At 46.1% G+C, this 21,144-nt stretch overlaps 1 protein-coding gene across 1 annotated transcript in view; it reads right to left on the bottom strand.

Moving 5' to 3' along the window:
• Positions 1 to 15,722, bottom strand: part of PDLIM2 (PDZ and LIM domain 2) — a 33,335-nt gene extending 17,613 nt beyond the window's left edge. Inside the window, exons 1-3 of the mRNA XM_056860627.1 lie at positions 15,615 to 15,722; positions 9,549 to 9,700; positions 402 to 471 (exon numbers count right to left, since the gene is read on the bottom strand). Of these exons, the coding sequence (XP_056716605.1) occupies positions 402 to 471; positions 9,549 to 9,700; positions 15,615 to 15,707 (315 nt within the window). The 5' untranslated portion in view covers positions 15,708 to 15,722. The remainder of the gene's footprint in view (positions 1 to 401; positions 472 to 9,548; positions 9,701 to 15,614) is intronic.
• Between the last annotated feature and the right edge of the window lie 5,422 nt (positions 15,723 to 21,144).

Raw genomic sequence — 21,144 nt, forward strand, 5'->3', positions numbered from 1 at the left:
GGAATATTCTTGATGTTGAAATGGAAACTCTTACAGACGTTATACAGAAATAAAATGAGCAGAGAGCACAAATCTAGAAGTTAGAGATCATTTATTGATAACTGCAATACGTAATTGTGATCAGCTACTGTTGAATTCACGTTTTTGTTGTCTAGCGTTTTCCTGTATGTTGGTAATAGTATTTTTCTTTTAGTACAATATTTTAAAAAAATTAAAGGAACATTGCTGGCCTGATGTCTATAAATGTAAGCGTAATAAGTTAGGGGAATAATTCTTAATTGCCTCTTTGTGCTTCCAAGGAGAAAATGCAGCACACACGTTAAAGAGAACAGTTGCCCCAGTCCATAAACTTTAATCCTGCACTGTCAAAAAATGTATATGGAGGCAAAAGGAGTTCTCACCTGAAATCGTATGCTCAGCATCTCTGGGGAACTTTCACCATTGGTCTGGCTGGGAGAAAATTGCTGAGACCTGGAAATGGAGTGAAAGGATCCTTAGGAAACAAATTTTAAAACCCTCTAGTCTTGAGCCATGTGTGGACTAACACCGACCTTAACCTTTATGCTTAAAACTACAAGGCCTGATACAAACAAGAACTCCCTGCAGTATTTCTAAGCCTTTCTGAAGGAAGTACAGCCACATCATTCCAAGTCCATTGGACACTTAGGAAGCTCCATAATGAAAAGTAATGGGGTGCTGTGTCCATAATACAGAATAAATTGTCTTCTGCAAAAATTAGTGGATCATATTCACAACCACCTGCCCTAGAAGGTCTACTCTAGGCAGTTAAATTAATCCATAAGATATATTGCCATAAATCATTCACACACATATATATTACAAAGGTTCCGCACAACAAACAATCAGATATTTTCTCATTGTGTTGCTTTTTCCTTTTCAGTCTTTTTGTGTGTGTGTGTGTTATAGTCTAGCTGCGGGCAATGGGAGTGCAGTCTTAGTAGTGTGGATGGTCTTTGCCAAATTCTGAGAAACTGGGGAGGGGGGAATGTACCGATTTAAGACTTTCAGCATTCACAGATTTAAGACTTCCTGCTAGAAACATGTGTACAACTGACCCCTGTGTGAATATGGACTGGGTTAGTCTTAGATATTCTCTCACCTCACACTTGATTTAAAGAAAACTGTGCTGATGGTGCTTCTTCAACAGAGACAGCTTGCCTCTCCCACAGGGTGTTCGCTATATGGCTCCCAAATGAGGCACAGATGGTATGTCTGTGAGCTACCCTAATTCTGTTGCCCTCCTCCAGGGAGAACACAGCAGCCTACCCATACCAGGATCAAAAGCAGCCTTCTTCCACCCCCACCTTCCCTCCATCACAGGAGGTGTCGGCTGTACAAGAGGAGGGGTTGGATAAGTCCCCTGCCCCCCAGTGCCAGACTCTGAACTTGGGAGGGGGGGGGGAGAAGAAGTGTGGCTACTTTTATATTCTCTCTCAACAGGAATGCATTGGGGGCTTTGATGTAGCTGGGAGCTGGAATTCGTTAAAGGGAATTAAATCACAGAGGGGGGGAGAGAGGCAAACTGCAGCAAGATGGAGAAAAGGAGAGAATGTAGAAGAGGATGAATGGATATAAGGTACGGTCCACACTGCGGGCCTGAACAGATTAGTTCACTATGCTAATTAAGTGTGTTTCGGAGATGGCCAATAAGACCTCCAGGCTATTTTATTCTCTGGACAGCAGCCCTAGTGATAGAAGCATATTTTACGACAAAACCCAACACCCTAGCAAGTGGAAGGACCCCATCAACAAATAAGGGCTTCTCAGTTATGGAGAAAGTGTCCTCGGGTGTAGAAAATATACAGGTTTATGACATAACAAAATCAAAAGAGGGATTTAGCATTAAATCTCTTCATTCTGAGAGAAACAGTGTGAATCATGCATTGGTTAGATGAGGCTAGAGGCACCAATGGCTAGATCCAGACAGAGCGCCCACCTGCTGTCCATTTCTGCTATGAAGAAAGGGCTCCTCCATATGTTACATGAGACAGAGTAGCCATGTGTAGTATACCTTCCTGTAGAGAAACTGACAGAGCAATAGGGGTTGCTCTGGATTTTGTTAGGGACAAAATCAAACTGGAGTCCACTGGTGCCTTAAAGACTCCAAAAAATCATTCTCCCATAAGCTTTCGTGAGTCAGATTTAACTTCAACAGCTGCACTAGAGTCATCTGATGGAATGGGCTCTAACTGACAAAAGTTTATGCAGGAATAAATTTTGTGAGTCTTTAAAGCACCAGTGACCAACACAGCCACCCATCTAGAACTAGACAAGAAAAAAAGCATCAATTGGGATTGTTTTACCAAAAAAAGCAGAACAGTTCTTTGTAAAAAAACAACAACCTGTGAATCTTTATCTATGGAAGATCTAGTTCATAAAAGTTTCAGACTCTATTCTAAGTGGCAAGACTATTCTTAAACAAGGTGCATTACACAAATAACTGAATACTCTCTAAGAAGAAGTCTGGCTAACTTCACAGACTGGTAGGAGAAAAAGGGGAGGGGGCATGCCAGCATCATGCTGGCATTGTGCCAGCATGTGATGTAATTTCTAATAAAAAAAATGTTGACACAACACTCTAGGATTCACCTCAAACACTACGGTTCCCCAGGTTATGTCATGCACCGGCACACATGTTCCCATACTCCAATTCCCTCTGGCACTGATTGCCAGCTGTGGCTGGCAACCCTAGTCTTAATAGATTTCCTGTTCAGATCACAGTTCAAACATTTCCAAACAGTCATCAGAGAGAGTTACAACAAGAGACTGGGTGGGGGCACAGAGGGGCAATTGACAATGACAGCATGACATCATTTCTGGGGGGAAACCAGCCATGATGTTGCACATCTCTAGGATTCACCAGAAACTCTATGATAAAACCATAGAGCTCCCAGAGATTTCTAGAGAGGACTGATGTCAGCCCAACAGCCATTCTGTTTCCTCCTGACGCCTCACCAAGTGGTGGTAGGAAACTGAAGCTGGAGGTGTGGGATCCCCCAATCCCAGCAGGGGGGCAACCCTGAGATACAGGCAAACATAAAGCAGAAGTGCACCCCCCAAAACACTTTAAAAACAACAACAACTAGGTCTGGAGGTTAGAGAAGAAAACTCAACATGGGCCTCTAATATGCTTGAACACCCCACACATAGTGAGGCCACATTTGCCAAGGGTGCTAAAAGGAAAAAAGGATCTTAATGTCAAACTTCTGTAGCAGCTGAAGATGGATTAGGCCCCACTGGAGCTACTCCCTAGTCAGGAATGAGTGCCTTCACTGTACACAAGCTTTGCTTTTCATGGACTTGTCTCCACAACTCAGTAATATACAACGAAAGGGAGAGGAGGTCTGTTCTAGAACAGGCATATCCTAGGCCCTGTAGAGGTATGGGTCCAATTAAGAAGCCAGTAAAATCTGAATCTGACACTAACCTTATTAAACACACTCAAGCTTATCAGCCAGGGAGTCAAGAATGCCAAGTCCATGACAAGACGACTAGAAATCAAGCTAAGAACTTGAGAGGCGGGTGGGGGCAGACAGGCTTGAAACCTGCGTGACTGCCCTGGGTCTGGCACCAAAACCTCATCATCTTAGAACTTCTTCACAAGAGACTCTTAAGATTTTTAAAAAGAATTCTGAGGAAGGTGGGGCATGTTTTTTCAAAGAACACGTATCAAATTCTGGTGCAGTACAGGCGGCACAGCCACTAGTAGCATGTGAGAGGAAGTTCCTGGTTCAAACCTTACCTCATCTCAGGTCACAGAAAGTAACCTGAGGGCCACCTGCCACCCACACAGCCTGCCACACACGATAGAGGAATAATATTGGCTTATTTTTACATAATGCATGTGAAACACTTTTGACATTTCAAAGCACTGTGCAAATGCCAAATGACATTCCTCTATTAGTAAAGCAATTTCAACCAGTAGGTTGAAATTAAATCAAAAAAGTTTCCGTCTAGACATTAGGAAGAATTTTCTAAGAGTTAGAGTGGTTCTTCAGTGGAACAGGCTTCCTTGGGAGGTGGTAAGCTCTCCTTTCTTGGAGGTTTTTAAGAAGAGGTTAGATGGCCATCTGTCAGCAATGCTGATTCTATTACCTTAAGCAGATGATGAGAGGGCATCTTAGACATCTTCCGGGCTTAGAGTAGAAGCCGCTGGGGGTGTGTGGGGGAGGTAGTTGTGAATTTCCTGCATTGTGCAGGGGGTTGGACTAGATGACCCAGGTGGTCCCTTCCAACACTATGATTCTAAGTGCCCCAGATGGGCACAGCGGACATCCTCACATGAGCAAAAAAAGGAACAGTATGGATTCTTAGAGCCAATGGTGGTGGTTGGGGAGAGAGAACAGACATCTGAGGCATGCAGGAAAAATATATTTAAAGCCATGTGACGCAATCCCCCACCCCCGAAAAAACATACCAGGGAGCAAGGGTTGTGTATGTGTGCAGCCTTATATTATTTGTGCAGAGCATCACGCAGACCTGAATGAACCCTCATGTCAGCTGATAACAGTGATTCTGAAGAGAAGCAAGTGACCTTTCCTTAGAAGCACTAATAAAGGACTAGAAACTTAAAGTGGGGAATTGTTCTATGATGTAGAATCCCCCAGGATATTTTTTTGCATAATTGTGTTCTTGTGTGGCTCCCATGAGATAAGGGGCCATGGCTCAGTGGTAGAGCATCTGCTTTGCATGCAGAAAGTCCCTAGTTCAATCTCCAGTATCTCCAGTTAAAAAGATCAGGTAGCTGGTGATGTGAAAGACATCTAGATGAGATCAAGGGCAGCTGCCAGTCAGTGTAGACAACAATGACCGACCTTGACAGATCAGTGGTCTGACTCAGTAAAAAGCAGCTTCATGTAGCATGGAGAACTACACACTACACATACTAGGCCTTGGTATGCGCCACAAGAGAGCCAGAAGAGCCAACTCCTAAGGATCCAAGTGCCCCAGGGCAACTGTGGCAGAAGGGAGAAGCTGCATGCTCAGGGGAGGGTGGAGGAGGAAGAGAGAAGGATGAGCCAAAGGTCCCGGAATGAGAGGAATGCTGCCTTCTGAGCTGCTTCAGCTTGGTTTGTCAGTTTTGGGGCAGTGCCAAGATGCCATTTCCACCCCTCATCAGGCATCCATTGCAAGTCAAAAGTAGACAAAAACAAGGAAAGAGGAAACTTCTGTGAAGAGAGAGGACAAGGTGAAAGGACAGACTCGAGACACATATAGACTGGCAATGTGTGTGGGCTGGTTTCTCTACCCAGCCCTGTTGCTCCACAAGCTCTCCTGTGCACGCGCAACAGTGCCATGAAACATGCAAGCCAGAGCATGCCAGGGTGCATAAAAGAGGTGTCACAAGGCTCCACCAAGGCTCACCCAGCAGGTGTTGGGGTGGAGGGGGCAATTTAACGCAAATACCTGCAGCAGGAGTGGCTGCTCTAAGCAGAGGGAGAAAGGTGTAAAGATGCTGCCCTTTGACTGAGGAACCTGAACTAGGGATTCCCCAAGGATTCCCTCAGGCAGCATTATCTCGACTTAGCTTGCCAACACCTGAGGCAACAGGCCAAATTCTGGAACCAGCCAGCATAGGGCGGGGAAGGAGAATCTCTGAGTCATGCCAGTAGGACACCACACCCTGGAGAGTGGCCTGCTGTTGAACAGTTTTACACAGTGCATCCGTCCTTTTCTCCTCTTCCCCCTTCTCCCTTCCTCCAAACAAGTTTCACATACGTACAGTTTGAACCACTGAACGCAAAAGAGTTTCCTTACCCCGCTCTGGGTAAGGCCAGCAGGCTCTTTGCCCCAAGGTCTACTTCACAGCTGACAGTTTTCCAGTCACATGCTGGCTCATGTGGTATTATTACAGGCCCAACTGGATTTATGCAATAAGCCCAGGAAAATTCCAGCAGTGGTAGGGCCTGTAATTCTTCTTACAGCAAAATCTTTCTCCTCAGCAGGAGTTTCCTCGTGTGCCGTCACTGGGCTTTCTCTAGCCTTTACCCAAAACAAGAACAAGCTTTAACTAACATATGCTGCCCTTAATGGTTGAGAAAGGACATACAGGGTTAGCAGCCCAAGTGCCAATGGGCTGAGGTTTTGACACACATCTGGTCTGTGGCTCCTTAATGCGGAAGGCCTTGCTCAACTGCTTCCCAGAATGATACGCCCCATTCTGGACAGATGCTCCCGGCTCATAGCTGGGGAAACTTAAGAAATTGTGTTCTGGCTCTCTCTGCTAGAGTTGCCGCTGAGTATTTATTTATTATTGGTCAAGCCTTTCAATTAGAAAGGGGAAGAAATCTTCTCTGTTAGATGGCTATTTTAAAGCCCCTCTCCCATTAGTCAATTAGGCTTTTTAGGATGCACGACACGTGTATGAAAGCAAGTTCGGCTGAGTTTTCTCCTACGGGAGAGGCTGCACTCCCGGTGTCATCACATGAGGAATGTGTGCATTCTGGTCAGGTTTTCTAGTCCTCAGGGTAGAAGAAAAGAATTCGAAGCCACACAGATACTTAAAGGCAGAGTGGACCTTCAAGGCAGAGTGGACCTCAAACACGTTTTTCAGGTGTCTGGCTTTTATGCTCTCGCTTTATAAGCGAACTTCCTGTACAGGTCCCCCTTCCCCCAAAGCCTCTTCTCAGGTTCTGCCACTGCCGAGTCAGGGCTTACCTGAAGCATTCAACTGCAAAACACACCCATGCGGCAAAAATAAATAAATAAAAATTAAGTTTGCAAATTAAAACAGGTTGACGCAATTTGTTCTAATGACAGGATTTGAGATTCCTTGGCACAGAGCACGCTCACAGGCTACACCATGTACCAAATGTATTAGGAATGTATACTGACCAGTTGACACAGGAGGATTGCCCTCAAGTACAGGGCAACCCAACCACTTCAAGTTGCCTTCAGTGTGGCTCATGCAATCAAACACTGTCCCCTTCCTCTCCTCCCCACAAATAAAGAGCCCCAGGGGCTTGAACCAGTCAGACATGGACTCCGGGGGGGGGGCTGCTAGAGCTGCTGCCTCTCGCTCCACCTTAGCCGTATTCCGTTTCCAAACCACCAACAGAGTCACAAAGCCAAGAAAGCAGATCCTGAATCGTGTGCAACAGAAATGAATGTTCTGTCAACCTTCGAGCCAGGGAAGTAAGCAGTCCACAAGCCCTTCACATTCCCCCAGCTTAAAGGGCCTCTCTCCATATGGAGCCATGGCTCAAGTCCCAAATACACACACTACTGCTTTTCCCTCTCCCCCCCAAATCAGGGATTTCAACAATTCCTCCCTGTACCTCCCAAAGCACAGCCAGAACAATAGCTTTGATTTCATGGATCTGGTGCACCACTTCAGTGTTTTTGATCCCTGTAGATTTAACCTTTGCCAAGGAGGCCTGTAGCCAGCCATTTCATGGTGGGAGGTCCTACAGTTAGGGATGCCAGCCTCCAGGTGGGATCTTGGGAACCCTTAGAATCACAGCTCATCTGCAGACTACCAAGATTGGTTCCCCTGGAGAAAATGGATGCTTTGGAAGGTGGACTCTATGGCAGCAGTTCCCAAACTTTTTGAGTCATGGAGCACTTTTCAGAAGAGAAATTCGTCACAGAGCACTAATTTTCACCTAGCACCATATACTAAACTGAATGACAGTAATATTTTTCTTTCCAATCTCTTCCCGGAGCACTAGGAGATGTTTCGTGGAGCACCAAGTACTCCGTAGAGCACAGTTTGGGAACCACTGTTCTTTGGCATTATACCCCACTGAGGTCCCTGTCCTCCCCAGGCTCCGTCCCCAAATCTTCAGGAGTTTCCTAGCCTGCATCTGACAACCCTACCCCACTCCCACTTCCACCGGTGGCCAGGGGGACCTGGTAATCCTACCTACAATACATGGGGTGGCAAGAGGGGGAATATCCTAAATCAAATTCAAACAGCAAAGACCTAAATAGATATGGCCTATATTTGTTTAGAGCCGGTGTGGTGTAGTGCTTAAGAGCAGCAGACTCTAATCTGGAGAACCAGGTTCAATTCCCCACTCCTCCACATGAAGCCTGCTGGGTGACCTTGGGCCAGTCACAATTCTCCCAGAACTCTCTCAGCTCACGTGGCAAGCCACCTCTGAACGTCTCTTGCCTTGAAAACCCTACGGAGTCGCCATAAGTCAGCTGTAACTTGACAGCTCTGTCCACCACGACACAATTGTTTAAGACTATTTCCCTGTATCTTTTTGAAGATTTAGTTTTTATTGAGTACCCCATGCCTTTGCACTCACCAGCTAGAATACTAGGAGCAGGATTATTTTTTACTAAGATACTGCAAGTGTATTGATCTTATTTCTCTACAAACAAGAGAAGCTCGAGCCTTCTTTTTAAACTGAACACTCATAGCAAGGGGCTAGGAATACATCTAAGGGGTCCATAACTTCACAACCCCACCAATTACTATACCCAACTGTAGTAGTGTAAGCTGGTGGCTTGGGACACTTCACACACTGCTGGTAGCATACTACAGGCCTCACCAGCTCTCACCAGCTCTCCCTTCCTTCCCCTCACCATATGGTCACACTCCCCACTTGTTTCCACAAGTTTCCACAGTCTTTCTGAACATACATTTGAAGTTGCTTGTTGCCATAAATCAAATTAGACTGCTGGTTTACTGATTCCATTTTATCTTGTCGATTAAGCAGCATCTCACCAGGGTCTCAGGTGGAGTAAGGTGTTTCCCAGCACCTCCTGTCCAAGATATTTTAATTGAAGATGTTGAGGGATTGAAGCTAGGCCCTTCTGCATACACAGCTACTAAATCACTGCCCCGTTTCCACTCTTGCCCTTCATGGGCACTTGGATTAAGATTCCATTCTTTGAGAGAAAATTACTGTAAATAGAGGCTGGTATTTTTCTTGTGGCACAGCCTTTTGCAGAGATGACAAAGGGAGTCAGAACCCCTCTTTGGGCCCTCTGTGCAGGACCCCCCACATCTGACAAAGGAATATCTGGACGCTCTGCTAAGCCTTGGCAAGATCAATTCTGAAAGATGATATTGACAGAACCAGAATCAATCAGGGACAGATTTAGCAGCAGCCAGAGAGCTCCATGATGACCATCTCCCAATAGGGGGGGGGGCGGGGGGGCGGATCAGCCACCGTAGTGCTAGAACTGAGAATCGAACTGAAGAACTTTTAAAAAGCCTCCCTGGTCCCATTACCCAATGGCACAACAGTTCTTATGCTCCCCAAAACTGTAGAACTGAAGATTTCTCAAGCCTCTCATCTGTCCTTAACTTTAGGAGAAACAAAAAACAGAAAGAAAAAGGCTTCAAGGTTCCATGCAGGAAAAAATTATCCAAACCATTGGCAAAGTTGACCATCAAAATACCTCAAGCACATCAGAGTGGTTGATAGTTGTAGCTTTGCATGACTTCCAAGGACACCAGGGCAGAAAGGCTTGATAAATGCAGAAAGCAATCCAGCAGGGATTGCTGAAGTTACGTAGAGGATTGGACGCCCCACAGCAACTCCAGGTGATTCATTCAAGATCAGCCTTACCTGTCCACCTGCAGCTGCAGCTGCCCAGAGCTCTGCTTGATCTTGTTCTGTGCCTCCACATTGAGCATCTCACCAGTGTTCTCCCCATTGATAGAGATTATGACATCGCCAGGCCGAAGGTCACCGAGGGCTGCTTTGCTGCGTTCCGTTACCTGCATGCACAAGGGGGGGGGAATAAAAGGGGCACAGAGTTGAGGACATAGAACAGCACTGTTCTCTCAAATACACCAAGGACAGGACAAGGGGGATAAGTAGGCATCCTCCTCCTCAGTAAAGACGGCAGCCTCCAGGTGGGGCCTGGAAATCTCTCGGAATTACAACTGATCTCTAGGTCAAAGCTTCTTAAACTGTGGATCATGACCCCATATGGGGTCGCATAACTGAACGTGGGGGTTGTGAAAAATTTGGCAACAGTATACGTTTCTTTTATGGTTTATTATCAGTAAACGTTTGATTTGTATACCTATTTTATATACCCCGGGTCGAGTAAAAATTTATCAGGTGAAAAGGGGTCGCAAGTGGAAAAAGTTTAAGAAGCCCTGCTCTAGATGACAGAGACCAGCTCCCCTGCAGAAAATGGCTGGTTTGGAGAGTGGACTCTATGGCATTGTATCCTAGGGTGGCCAGCTTCCCCACTTCTGGAAGTGATGTCATCATGTCGATGATGATGAGGGAGACACTCTGGTATTTGGGGGAAAACTCTAAGGTAGAAGCTGATTTTACCATAGAGTTTTGCCCAGATACCAGAGTGTACCCCCTGTCATTGCCTGTGTGATGATGTCATGTCCGGAAGTGATATCATCATGCTGGCCTAGGCCTCGTTTTAAGCCTGGTAAGACCCCTGCTGGCCAGCTGGATGGCACTGGTAGGGTTGTCAGCTCCAGGTTGGGAAATACCTGGAGATTTTTTGGGTGGAGTCTGAGGAGGGCGGGGTTTGTGGAGGGGAGGGACTTCAATGCCATAGAGTCCAATTGCCAAAGCGGCCATTTTCTCCAGGTGAACTGATCTCTATCGGCTGGAGATCAGTTGTAATAGCAGGAGATCTCCAGTCACCACCTGGAGGTTGGCAACCCTAGGCACCTGGGGCCCAAATCAGGGGATCCACCCGCCCACGGCAGGGGTCTGGCAACCCTATTGTACCCCTCCCATACTCAAATCCTGCACTCCCTAGATTCCATCCCCAAACCTCCAGGAGGTTCACGACCCACAGCTGGCAACCCTACAGGACCCTCAAGGAATCAGAAAGGCACTGCAGATTTTGCTGTGCTTACCTCTACTGGCTCTGTCCCCAATATCCAAACAAAGGATATATCTGTTGATTAGTTAATAACAGGGACTAAATTAACTGATACTCGAAGTCAATGCATTCACCTATATAAAGGATTAAAAGTGGGTGTGCGGCTTTATGATTCATAGAAACAGCTCATTAAGTTCCAGTAGGCTAACTGTTTTAAAACTACAAAAAGTAATGCTATACATATATGGTTGAGTTGCCCAGCTGTGAAGCAATTTTGGCAAACCATCGGTAATGTACTAAGTGAGATAGCGAGGAGAAAAGTGGTATATAGTCCAATGCTGATCCTGTTTCGGCAGGTGGAAAAAAGACTGTGAAAAGAGTGCAGGTATCTATTCAGAAGTACAATAGTTGCAGCAAGATAACTCATTACAAACACTGGACACGACTGAGACACCGCCAATAGAGGTATGGTTAAGGAAGTGTTAGTATAGTATAATCATGGACAAGCTTACAGTATGTAAACCGTTAAGAGGGGAAAAGTTGTATTTCAGGATTTATTTTTGAAAAGGTGGAAGCCTTTTATTAATTCCTGGAATATGTCAAAGATGTGAAGATGTGCAGGCTGAGATATTATATTTAGATTTTATTTCTATTTCTCAGTCCCACATTGTTATAAAGAGTTGTCTGCGTATTAAGTAGCTATATTTAAGGGTCATCAGTTAGAATTATATAACTACACTTAACCAGACTTTAGAATATTTTGTATGGCTGTCTTGCAATGTTTATTATTCAACAGAATAAAATTTGAAAAAATATTTTGTATCTGTATTTTTCTTCTTTCAGATTTCAGCTTTGTAATTATATATAACAACTACTACAATGACCATGGGGGGGGGGAGATCCTGTTGCAGCTTAAAGACTAATAAAATTCTGGCATGAAGCTTCCTAGGCAAAATTCTCTGCCTTATGCACTGGTCAGGTGAGAAGGAAGGGAAGAGTAATCCATCACTGCTTTATGTCCTGACACCCTGGAACAGGCTGGTCTAGTCATGACTACTGAGATCCCAGAGAGTGGAACGAAAGAGAGCCAAGACAACTTCCTAAGAGGGAGGGGAGACATGACAACTTCCATGTTATACACAATTCTTCAGACAAAGTTTGTTCTCTATGTAGCTAAGCATTGGATAAACCAGTTTACAAGTGGAAACAATTACTAAAAAAAAAAAAAGCAGCAGTTTCACCACCACACCTTTAGACTGCCCCAAGGCGTGACAAAAGCATACTTCCAAAAATGTGTGTCTACTGGAAAAGATGTTTTATGCCATTAAGATGATGACTAACTATGTCACGTGACCTTCATCACAGCAAGCATAGTGTTGGGTTTTATGGGTAATTATGTAGAAGGAGCACAGCTGCAAAAATTCTGCCAGCCTCTAAACGGAATATGTTGATTATTCCACAGTTACTCAAAATGAGAAAACTTACAAGGATTGCACAATTAAAGGAACAGAAAAGATAAAAACCCACAACGTTTTGGATTATTACTATTCAATAGCTATCACAATTATATAGTTAGCACTCACATAGCACTTACAGAGTTCAAAATACTCGATGCACATCACCACAGTAATGGTATAATCAGGATATAAATAAGTACAGATGTCTTGCAATTTCTTAACCTTCTTGGTTCCCCAGCTTGGTTTTCTGTTCAACTGTAGCAATTGGCAAATCTTTATTTTATATTGCATAAAAGTTTGGCAAGATCTTGTTGCTTAGTAATGTATTAAAAAGATGTACAAAGTACTCATAGAGGGCCAGTGGGGAATAGGGGCTTGAGAGCTGCGCTAGAACCAGGCACACCCAGGTTCAAACCTCCCCTAAGCAATGAAGCTCACTGGGTGACCAATCATCTCCTTTCTTGCCTAGCCTACCTCACTGGATAGTTGTGATTATAACATGGGAAAGGGAGAACCACCCTGAATGCCTTAGAAGAAGAGAAGGCTAAAGAAATGCAATGAATAAATAAAAAACTAAAAACAAATCAACCCACTTCAACCTCTTCAACTCTCCCATTAGTCAAAATATTTGAAGTGAAAAACATTTACAGGTAACTCATTTTCCAAATGTTTCTAACATGTTTGCATTTCTAGCCAGCTTTCTGCACTATACATTTGAGACTCAGCTACATTTGTAGGGTTACCAGCCATTGTCTGACAAACAGCAAGAGAGGGAAGGGTTGGGAAAATGGGGAATGACATCGTGCCAACAGTACAATGTAAAATTTCAGCAAATACCTGGAACTAGCATCACATTGTCAGCATGATGTCAGTTCTGGGTATTCATGTCACACAGTGGAATGACACTGCTTCTTTTAACAATTTCCCCCCTGCTAGCAAGCAACAGAAAGGCTGGCTGGTCTCCCTATACATTTGCATTCTGCATCTTGCTACCTGTGAAACTTGAAAGCTTGCACATGCCTGCACAAACAGAAGCACGCCGAAACTACAGCTCTCGTTTGTTACAACAAGCAGTAGCCAAGTTTTGTACAAGTAGTTTGCTCACATTTATGATGAGGTCCTTCCAAAATGCTTGCTCACTTAGTCAGACATGAAATAAGAAGGCTGTTGCCAATGAAAATTATTTGCCCGATAGCCCTAGGAAGCAAAGGGTGCTTTATATTCATTGTGATAGGACAAGGCAGCTCTGTTCCTTAACACAAATCCAAAGAAATTGGCCTGCAAGAAGAGACAGGAAATCACAAGCATGCTTTCAGAGAGGGGCTGTGGCCTAGTGACAGAGCATCTTGTTTGAATGCAGAACATCCCAAATTCAGTCCCCAGGATCTCCAGTTAAATGGATCAGGTGACAGATGATGTGAAAGATCTCTACTCTAACCTGTGACTGAACAGACTGCTGAACTTGATTGAACAGACTGCTGGACTTGATGGGCCTTGGTCTGATCCAGCATGGCTTTTCTTATGTTTTTATGTTCTTATGACCTCGCAGTAAAAGGTGCCTTGGGTCTGGCCACAACAAGCTTGTCCCTAAATGACTGACAAGGCTAAACACAGGTGGACTGGGAAGTTAGAATGGTCCAAGAATAAGCCAGAATGAGTGACCTCTCTGCTTACATGCTGGCACCTCAGGTGTCCTTTGGTTCAGACCTGGCCACCGGCACCAAAGATGGCTTTTGGCTCATCTGTTGCTACCTCCTGGAGTGCTAGGGTTGCCAACACCTGGTTTGGAAATTCCTGGAGATTTTGGGGATGGAGCCTAGGGAGGGCTGAGTTTGGGGAGGGATCTCAGTCATACAGTCCACTCTCCAAAGCAGCCATTTTCTCCAAGGGAACTGATTTATGTATTTTGGAGATCAGTGGAAATTCTGGGAGATCTCCAGTCCCCACTTGGGAGGATGGCCAACCCTATGGAGGATGGGGCAAGGCGGTGGGTGAACCAACACCCACTGTTGGTGTCACTGGCCCCTGTAGAACCAGCAGAAATACCAGGGCTTGGCTCCACTTGCTCCTGGCTGCCTGTGGCCCTCCAAGGCTGTGGCCCCACGGGAACGTTCCCTCTAAGTTCAACAGCCAGTCCTCCCCCAACTCTAAACTCTGATCTTGGTCAGAAGCACAGCCTGCCAAGGCACATTCTGCTCCTTCTGAACCAGGCCAAAACACTGGGGAAATACCGTTAACAAAAGCATCTATGGCAAAATCAGGAAGAAATACATTAGACCCCTCCTGCTTACAGTCAACCTGGACCCAGAAATCTCGTTCCCATGGAGTAGGATTTTTGAAAAGATGGTAAACAGGATCTGTTCTCCTCATTAGTCTGAAGGGTCATGCTTGGCTCAGCGCCAAGCCAGAGAAAGAAACGGCTTCCTTTACAGCCACGACCCCAAGCAACTTCACAGCCCTCCAAAGCAGACAAAATGCTCCGCATTCCAGGATGTCCTGCAAACCCCATAGACATTCAGTGCAGGAACAGCCTAGCCAACCAAACTCCGCTCTCCAGCTTCTCCAAAGGAAATTCCACTCTCTACTCAGCGCTCACTGCAAAGTTTTCGGCAAGACAGAGCATAATTGGTCAGTGGGAATACAGAGCTTCCTTGTTTAAGGGCTCGCCATGGCTTCCAGCTGCAATTCAAGCTTGTGAATCCAGGCTTGTGTGTAATGGCAGCTGCTTGGCCAAAACTCTGGTGGGACATAACAGACTACCTCCTGCAGCCCTGCCAGTTATGCTTTTTCCCCTATCAGAGCTGTCTTAAGATCACGCACAACACACCTGCTTGGCTTCATTTCTGGGTCAATCTATTGTTCTGTCCAAGTTAGCATTCTGTATCTAGTGGGAGCGTGAAATACAAAGACCAGACAAGATCAACTCCCTCCATTAAGACCAAAAACAGTCCTGGGAGAAGGGCTGTATATGGATTGGGGACATAGCTGGAGCAAGAGGAATAGCTATTCCCTTCTGTGCCACTTCCCTGGCTGGAAATACCCAACTCCTCCTGACTGCTTTAAACTCCAGGAGGGAAAGAAAGCAGGTACCAGTATTGTGCTTGTTTTTCTTAATTCCGGATGCTTTAAACAGCTGGGGTGCTTCCAGAGAAACAACAAGGAGGAGAGTTGAATCCCCCACTTCTCAGCCCCCCATAGTCCTGATTCCCTTGTGACTGCTTCCTCAGTGATATTCACTAAGCAGCCAGTAGGCCAGAAGGTAAATTTTGATGGATGGCATGGACACACATTCAAGTGACCAGAGTTCACCACCAGAACTCATTCCTGGCCCTTTTACAAATCTGAAACAAATCCTGAAAGGAGGAGTCTTACCTTGGACACCACAATGGGCTTCCTGAAGTCCCTTCCACCGGTTATGCGGAAGCCCCAGGGGGCAGGGCCAACAAGGTTCACACTTACAGACATGACAGCTTCAGCGGAAGTAGAAAGATTATTACAGTACTCTGGGAGCCTGAAAAGATAAGAGAGAAACATACAGAAATATGGGATCTCCTAAAGCACTTTAAACACGGAAGAAGGTACAGTAGTAATGCTGGTATTATTTATTACAAGTGGTGGACCTGCAATAACTTGTGGGGGCATTTCATTTCCCCCTCACCCACTGTTTCTTCCTTCCCTTCCATGAAAGCCTGGATAGCCTCTCCTCTTTTCCTGCTTCCTTTTCTCCTTTCCACCCACCAGCCAACCTACCTTTATCTGCCACCATATCTTCAGCTTTCCCTCTTTCCCTCAGCACGGTAGTCTCTCTCTGGGAAAACTCTGGGCACTTTCTTCTGGCTGTCCAGTTTGGGCGCACTCAGTTATGTGGTGGTGGCCACTGGTCTGACTTAAACAACAGGGAACCTGCAAGGACTGACGGGGAGCACTTGCCCCTGTATCCCCTATATACACACTATTTCCTCTTTTCTTCCTCCTGGCAGTTCCTATAGCCCCGCTTTCCCTGCTTCCTTCTCTCCTTCCCACCCACCAACCTATCTTTTATCTCTGTCCCCGCCCCCCCATCTTCAACTATATTTAATATGAATTATACCTAGAGTTGACAACCTCCTGGTACTAGCTGGAGATCTTCTGCTTACAACTGTTCTCCAGCTGATAGAGATCAGTTCACCTGGAGAAAATGGCTGCTTTGGCAATTGGACTCTATGGCAATGAAGTCCCTCCCCTCCCCAAACCCCACCCTCCTCAGGCTCCACCCCCAAAATATCCAGGTGTTTCCCAACCCAGAGCTGACAACCCTAATTATACCCTACCTTTCTCCACACTGGGGACCCAAAAGCAGTTTATATCATTCCCTTCTCCATTTTATCTGCACAACAACCCTGTGAAGTAGATTAGGCTGAGAATGTGTGAACAGCCTAAGCTCACGCAGTGAGAACCATGGCAGAATTGGGATTTGAACCTGGGTCTCCCAGACCCTAATCTGAAACTCTAGCCACTGCACCACACTGGCTTTCATGGCATGGCTGCTTTTGAACAGCTGAAAGCAGCCAGCCCTGGGTGAGTCATGCAAATCGTGTGGTAGCAAGTTTCCCAATAGCTGTAGCTGAGGCTAGCCTCAATGAGTCCTCCTTCAAAGGCCAAAACAGTACTGGAAAGGGCCCTGCCTCCTCCTCCGCCTTTCACTGACAGAAACCAAGGCTTCCACTGGCAATATTGTTGTGGTTGCCTAGCAACAGCCACAGAGGCATTTGTTTCTTAAAGCTATAGGTGCTACTTCTATTATTGAGGGGGGTGGTTAACGCTCCAGGTTTTGTTTTGTTTTAAAGATTTCAAATGGTTCTGTAAACCTGAGACTTTTTTCAGGTTTGTGGGACGATATGTCTTGCCTGTTCATGGCTCCAGTCTCTGGCCATTTAAGTATCTATCTACAGATTTGACGACATTAAGAATTAGGCTATCCCTTATCCGAAATGCTTCGGACCAGAAGTGTTCCATATTTTGGATCCTTCCGTATTTTGGAATATTTGCATATCCATTATGAGACATCTTAGGGATGGGACTCAAGTCTAAACATGCAATTCAAGTATGTTTTATGTACACCTCATACACATAGCCTGAAGGTAATTTTATACAATATTTTTAATAATTTTGTATATGTGGGGCATTGTGAAGAACCTGCCGCTGGCATGGCAGGAGAGCACACGTGCCATTTTATTACACTTTGTCGGCACTCAAAAAGTTTTGGATTTTGGAGTATTGTGGATCCTGGAATTTCAGATAAGGGATACTCAACCTGTATTATGATTATTAAATAGATGCTCACATGTCAAAGCAGGGGGGAAACTGAAAGCCCTTTGGCCATAAAAGTCACAGAGATGTAACATGGTATTGTTGCAAGAACCCATGAACCTCAACCATCCATTCTTGGAGATCAAATGGTATATGTTGGAGCTTCACTGTTTGTGTTTTCAGCAAAGGTCTTGATTTCCACTGCATTTTTCCTTTTTGTTCCTTTCTCTCCCAATCTAATACTTCCCATTTTCTCCCTTCCCAAACCTCTGCACTCATGAATAAATCATTAATCACCTGCCCTTGTCTCCTTGGATGTGTGTGTGTTCTTACTTTGTAGAAAGCCAAGGCTGCTGCTCTTAATTTTTATGTTCCTTATCATCACAATAATGCAATTACAAAATAATGATCTTAACTTTAAAAAAAAGGATCAATAAGTGCTGTTTTTGTGAAAAACAGTGCTTAATTATGGTGGAAGAAAAAGGATGAGATGACGTTTTAAAAGGATGATACTCCTGAAAAACCTGAATAGTATTGTGACTGCCACATAGGACCCTTGGATGGCACCACCTGCATTTTAAAGAAATCCCCACAAATCAAGTCTGGGGGCGGGGAAGGGGACACATACACCCTCCCCAAAATACTGGAATGTCATGCCTTGACTATGACAGCATCTAGATTGGGTATAACAAGTGAAAGGCGGGTGGCAATTTCAGTCTAAACTGCTAGGACAGAGCCAGACCTCAGGGCCACAAACCTGAAGCTCCCCCCCTCCCAGTTCTCAACTGCACTTCCAAACTGCTGAACACGTGGAAGCATTACATGCAACATGAAATAAAGCAAAACTAAATATTATCAGACCCCCTGGTCCAGCATCACTGCAGCTAGGCTGTACAATATTTATTTGTTCGCACTGAAGATTCCACCACCAATTATGCCCCTGTAGGATTACCCGGTCTCCTAAGGGTTAGGTCCAGGGAAGTTATAGCCTAGGACAGTGATGGCGAACCTTTTAGAGACCGAGTGCCCAAACTGCAACCAAAAACCCACTTATTTATTGCCGAGTGCCAATGCGGCAATTTAACCTGAATACCACCCCCAGAGGGGGCCCAGAGGGAGAGGCTAGGGTTGCCAAGTTCCTCTTCGCCATGAGTGGGAGGTTTTTGGGGTGGCGCCTGAGGAGGGCAGGGTTTGGGGAAGGACTTCAGTGCCATAGAGTCCAATTGCCAAAGTGGCAATTTTTTCCAGGGGAACTGATCTCTATTGGTTGGAGATCACCTGTAATAGCAGATCTCCAGCTAGTACCTGGAGATTGGCAACTAGTTCCTTAGTGTTTTCTCTCTACATATCAAGACAAATGGAAAGGTGTTTGGAGGATAGCTTGTGGGCACTTCAAAGGTGGAATAGGACTGCACGCCCCTCCACCCGCACAGACCCAGAGGGTGCTGGAGAAGCCGCTGGAGGGAAAGAAGGAAGGAAAGAAGGGAAGGGAGGGGGAAAGGGAAGGAAGGGAGGGAGAGAAAGAAAGAAAAAGAGAGAGAAAGGGAGAAAGAAATGGAGCAAGGGAGAGAAAGAAAAGGACAGAGGGAGACAGAAAAAGAAAGAGGCCATTTATGCATGGGAGGTTTTGCCTTGGATTTGCCACTCGGTGGGGCGTGGCGGCAGGCTTGTGAGAGGCGAGCAGGGTGGGGCAGAGGGTGCCTCCTTCGCACCCACCGACCAGCCATGCCCCTCCGCCCGCACAGGTCCAGAGGGCACCGGAGAAGCCGCCAGCCATGCCGAGTGTGGGCGCTCGGCTTCTGTTCCCCGCTTTCCCACCCGCCTGGCTGGCCGCGCACGCTCCAGCGGCAGCAATGGCGGCAGCTTCTGTGGGAGAGTCCGGGGGCCACCGCCAATGATGTCGGAGGTTCCCCACCCCTGGGCTACAGCCTCCCCCATCCGGGGTGGGGCAGAGCCGGAAAGGCCAGCGGCTTGGAGGAACCGTGCGTGCCGGCAGAAAGGGCTACGCGTGCCGGAAGTGGCACCCGTGCCATAGGTTCGCCAACACGGGCCTAGGAGTTTACAGATTTGGGCCACAGCCCAGTGGTACCTTGTGGGTCAGGGGAGCTGCCTAGTTTGTTTGTCATTTAATTGGAAAGCTGGGATTGCCCTAAACAGGATCCGATAGATCAGGCGGTTGAGCTTATTGGAGCCTGGCGGGTCAGAGCATAGAGACAATACTAAAGCCTCTTAGGACTACTTTTAAAAAATCTTGTAAAAGTCTGAGAATGGGCCCTGGAGAAAAAATAATTTCTGGACTCTTTCTCTGAGATTTAACCCCTTCCCCAGAGAAGCAGGCTAAAACTCCAGATTAAATGTCAAGATCTGGCAACCCTATCCCTCTCCTCAACTGCACAACACATTCAGGTGACAGAAGCAAAAGAATACACTGGTTCCCTTCATTTAGACAAGAAAAGCCCAAGTCCAATGAATGGCAGAGTGGTCCATTAGGTGAATGGAGCCATGCACGAGGAAGCACACCAGAGACACAAAGCAAGGGCAGCACCAGAAACACAAAGGAGCAGAGCAATGCCTCTTATTGGCATTATGCACCTATCCTGATGTACACGTGGCCCTGCAGAGTAGGCAGCCAGACGTATAGGGCTGGTGCAACTAATGTTTTCCTCTCTCTATGGCCACGTCATCATGACTGCCTGCAGAAAGCTTCTCGTTCCTGCTGAGACCTATGAGCCTTGGGCGTAGCAGCTGCATATGAGCCAGTTAAGCCCAACGGGTTTCTCCAATGATGGCAGAATGAGTTTGCCTACCCACAGCAAGGACATGAGACAAATTAAGACTCCTTGGTACTAGCAATTCACATGGGAGAGCTAGAAATACGGTTGTGAAGGCACATGTTTAGCTGCTCATACTTCCATGTTCCTTAGGGTTGCTCCAAGCTCTGGCTTTGGACATTCCTTTGAGAGCAATGCCTGGGGAGAGCGGAGACTGGAGAGGGGAGGGGGCTCAGTGAGAACATAATTCATTAGAGCTCATCCTCCAGAACTGCCATTCCTCCAAGGAATCTGAGCTTTGTAGTCTGGAGTTCAACTGTAATTCTGGGAGAACTCCTGGATATTGGCAGCTCTACAATTTCCCCACTTCCTATCTGTAAGAACAGAAACCTGTTTGTCTATGTGACCCATAAGGCACCATCTACATAGATGGTATAGAATAACAAGAGATTGTTATCTTTCAAGTCCAACCCCCAGAAACGTGATCTCTAGCAGAAAGGGAGCCTCTGGAAACACAAAATCCTCCACCCACATTCCAAAGACAGTTCAACAGACCTAGGGATGCCAGCCTCCAGATGGGACCTGGAGATCTCCTGGAATCACAGTTGATCTCCAGATATCTGTTTCCCTGGAGAAAACGGCTGCTTTGGAGAATGGGCTTTATGAGATTATGCCCCACGGAGGTCCCGCCCCACCCCCAAATCTCTAGGAATTTCCCAACACGGAGTTGGCAACCCTAAGCAGATCCCAGGCCTACCTCTACAATTCCAAAGCGAGGCACAGCACGGTGTCTTTCCCCAAAGCAACTATTCTGCAGGTCCCACTTCTGCAGCGTAGTAAAT

This window comes from Euleptes europaea, chromosome 14 (genome assembly GCF_029931775.1).
Source record: "Euleptes europaea isolate rEulEur1 chromosome 14, rEulEur1.hap1, whole genome shotgun sequence".
Lineage (NCBI taxonomy): Eukaryota > Metazoa > Chordata > Lepidosauria > Squamata > Sphaerodactylidae > Euleptes > Euleptes europaea.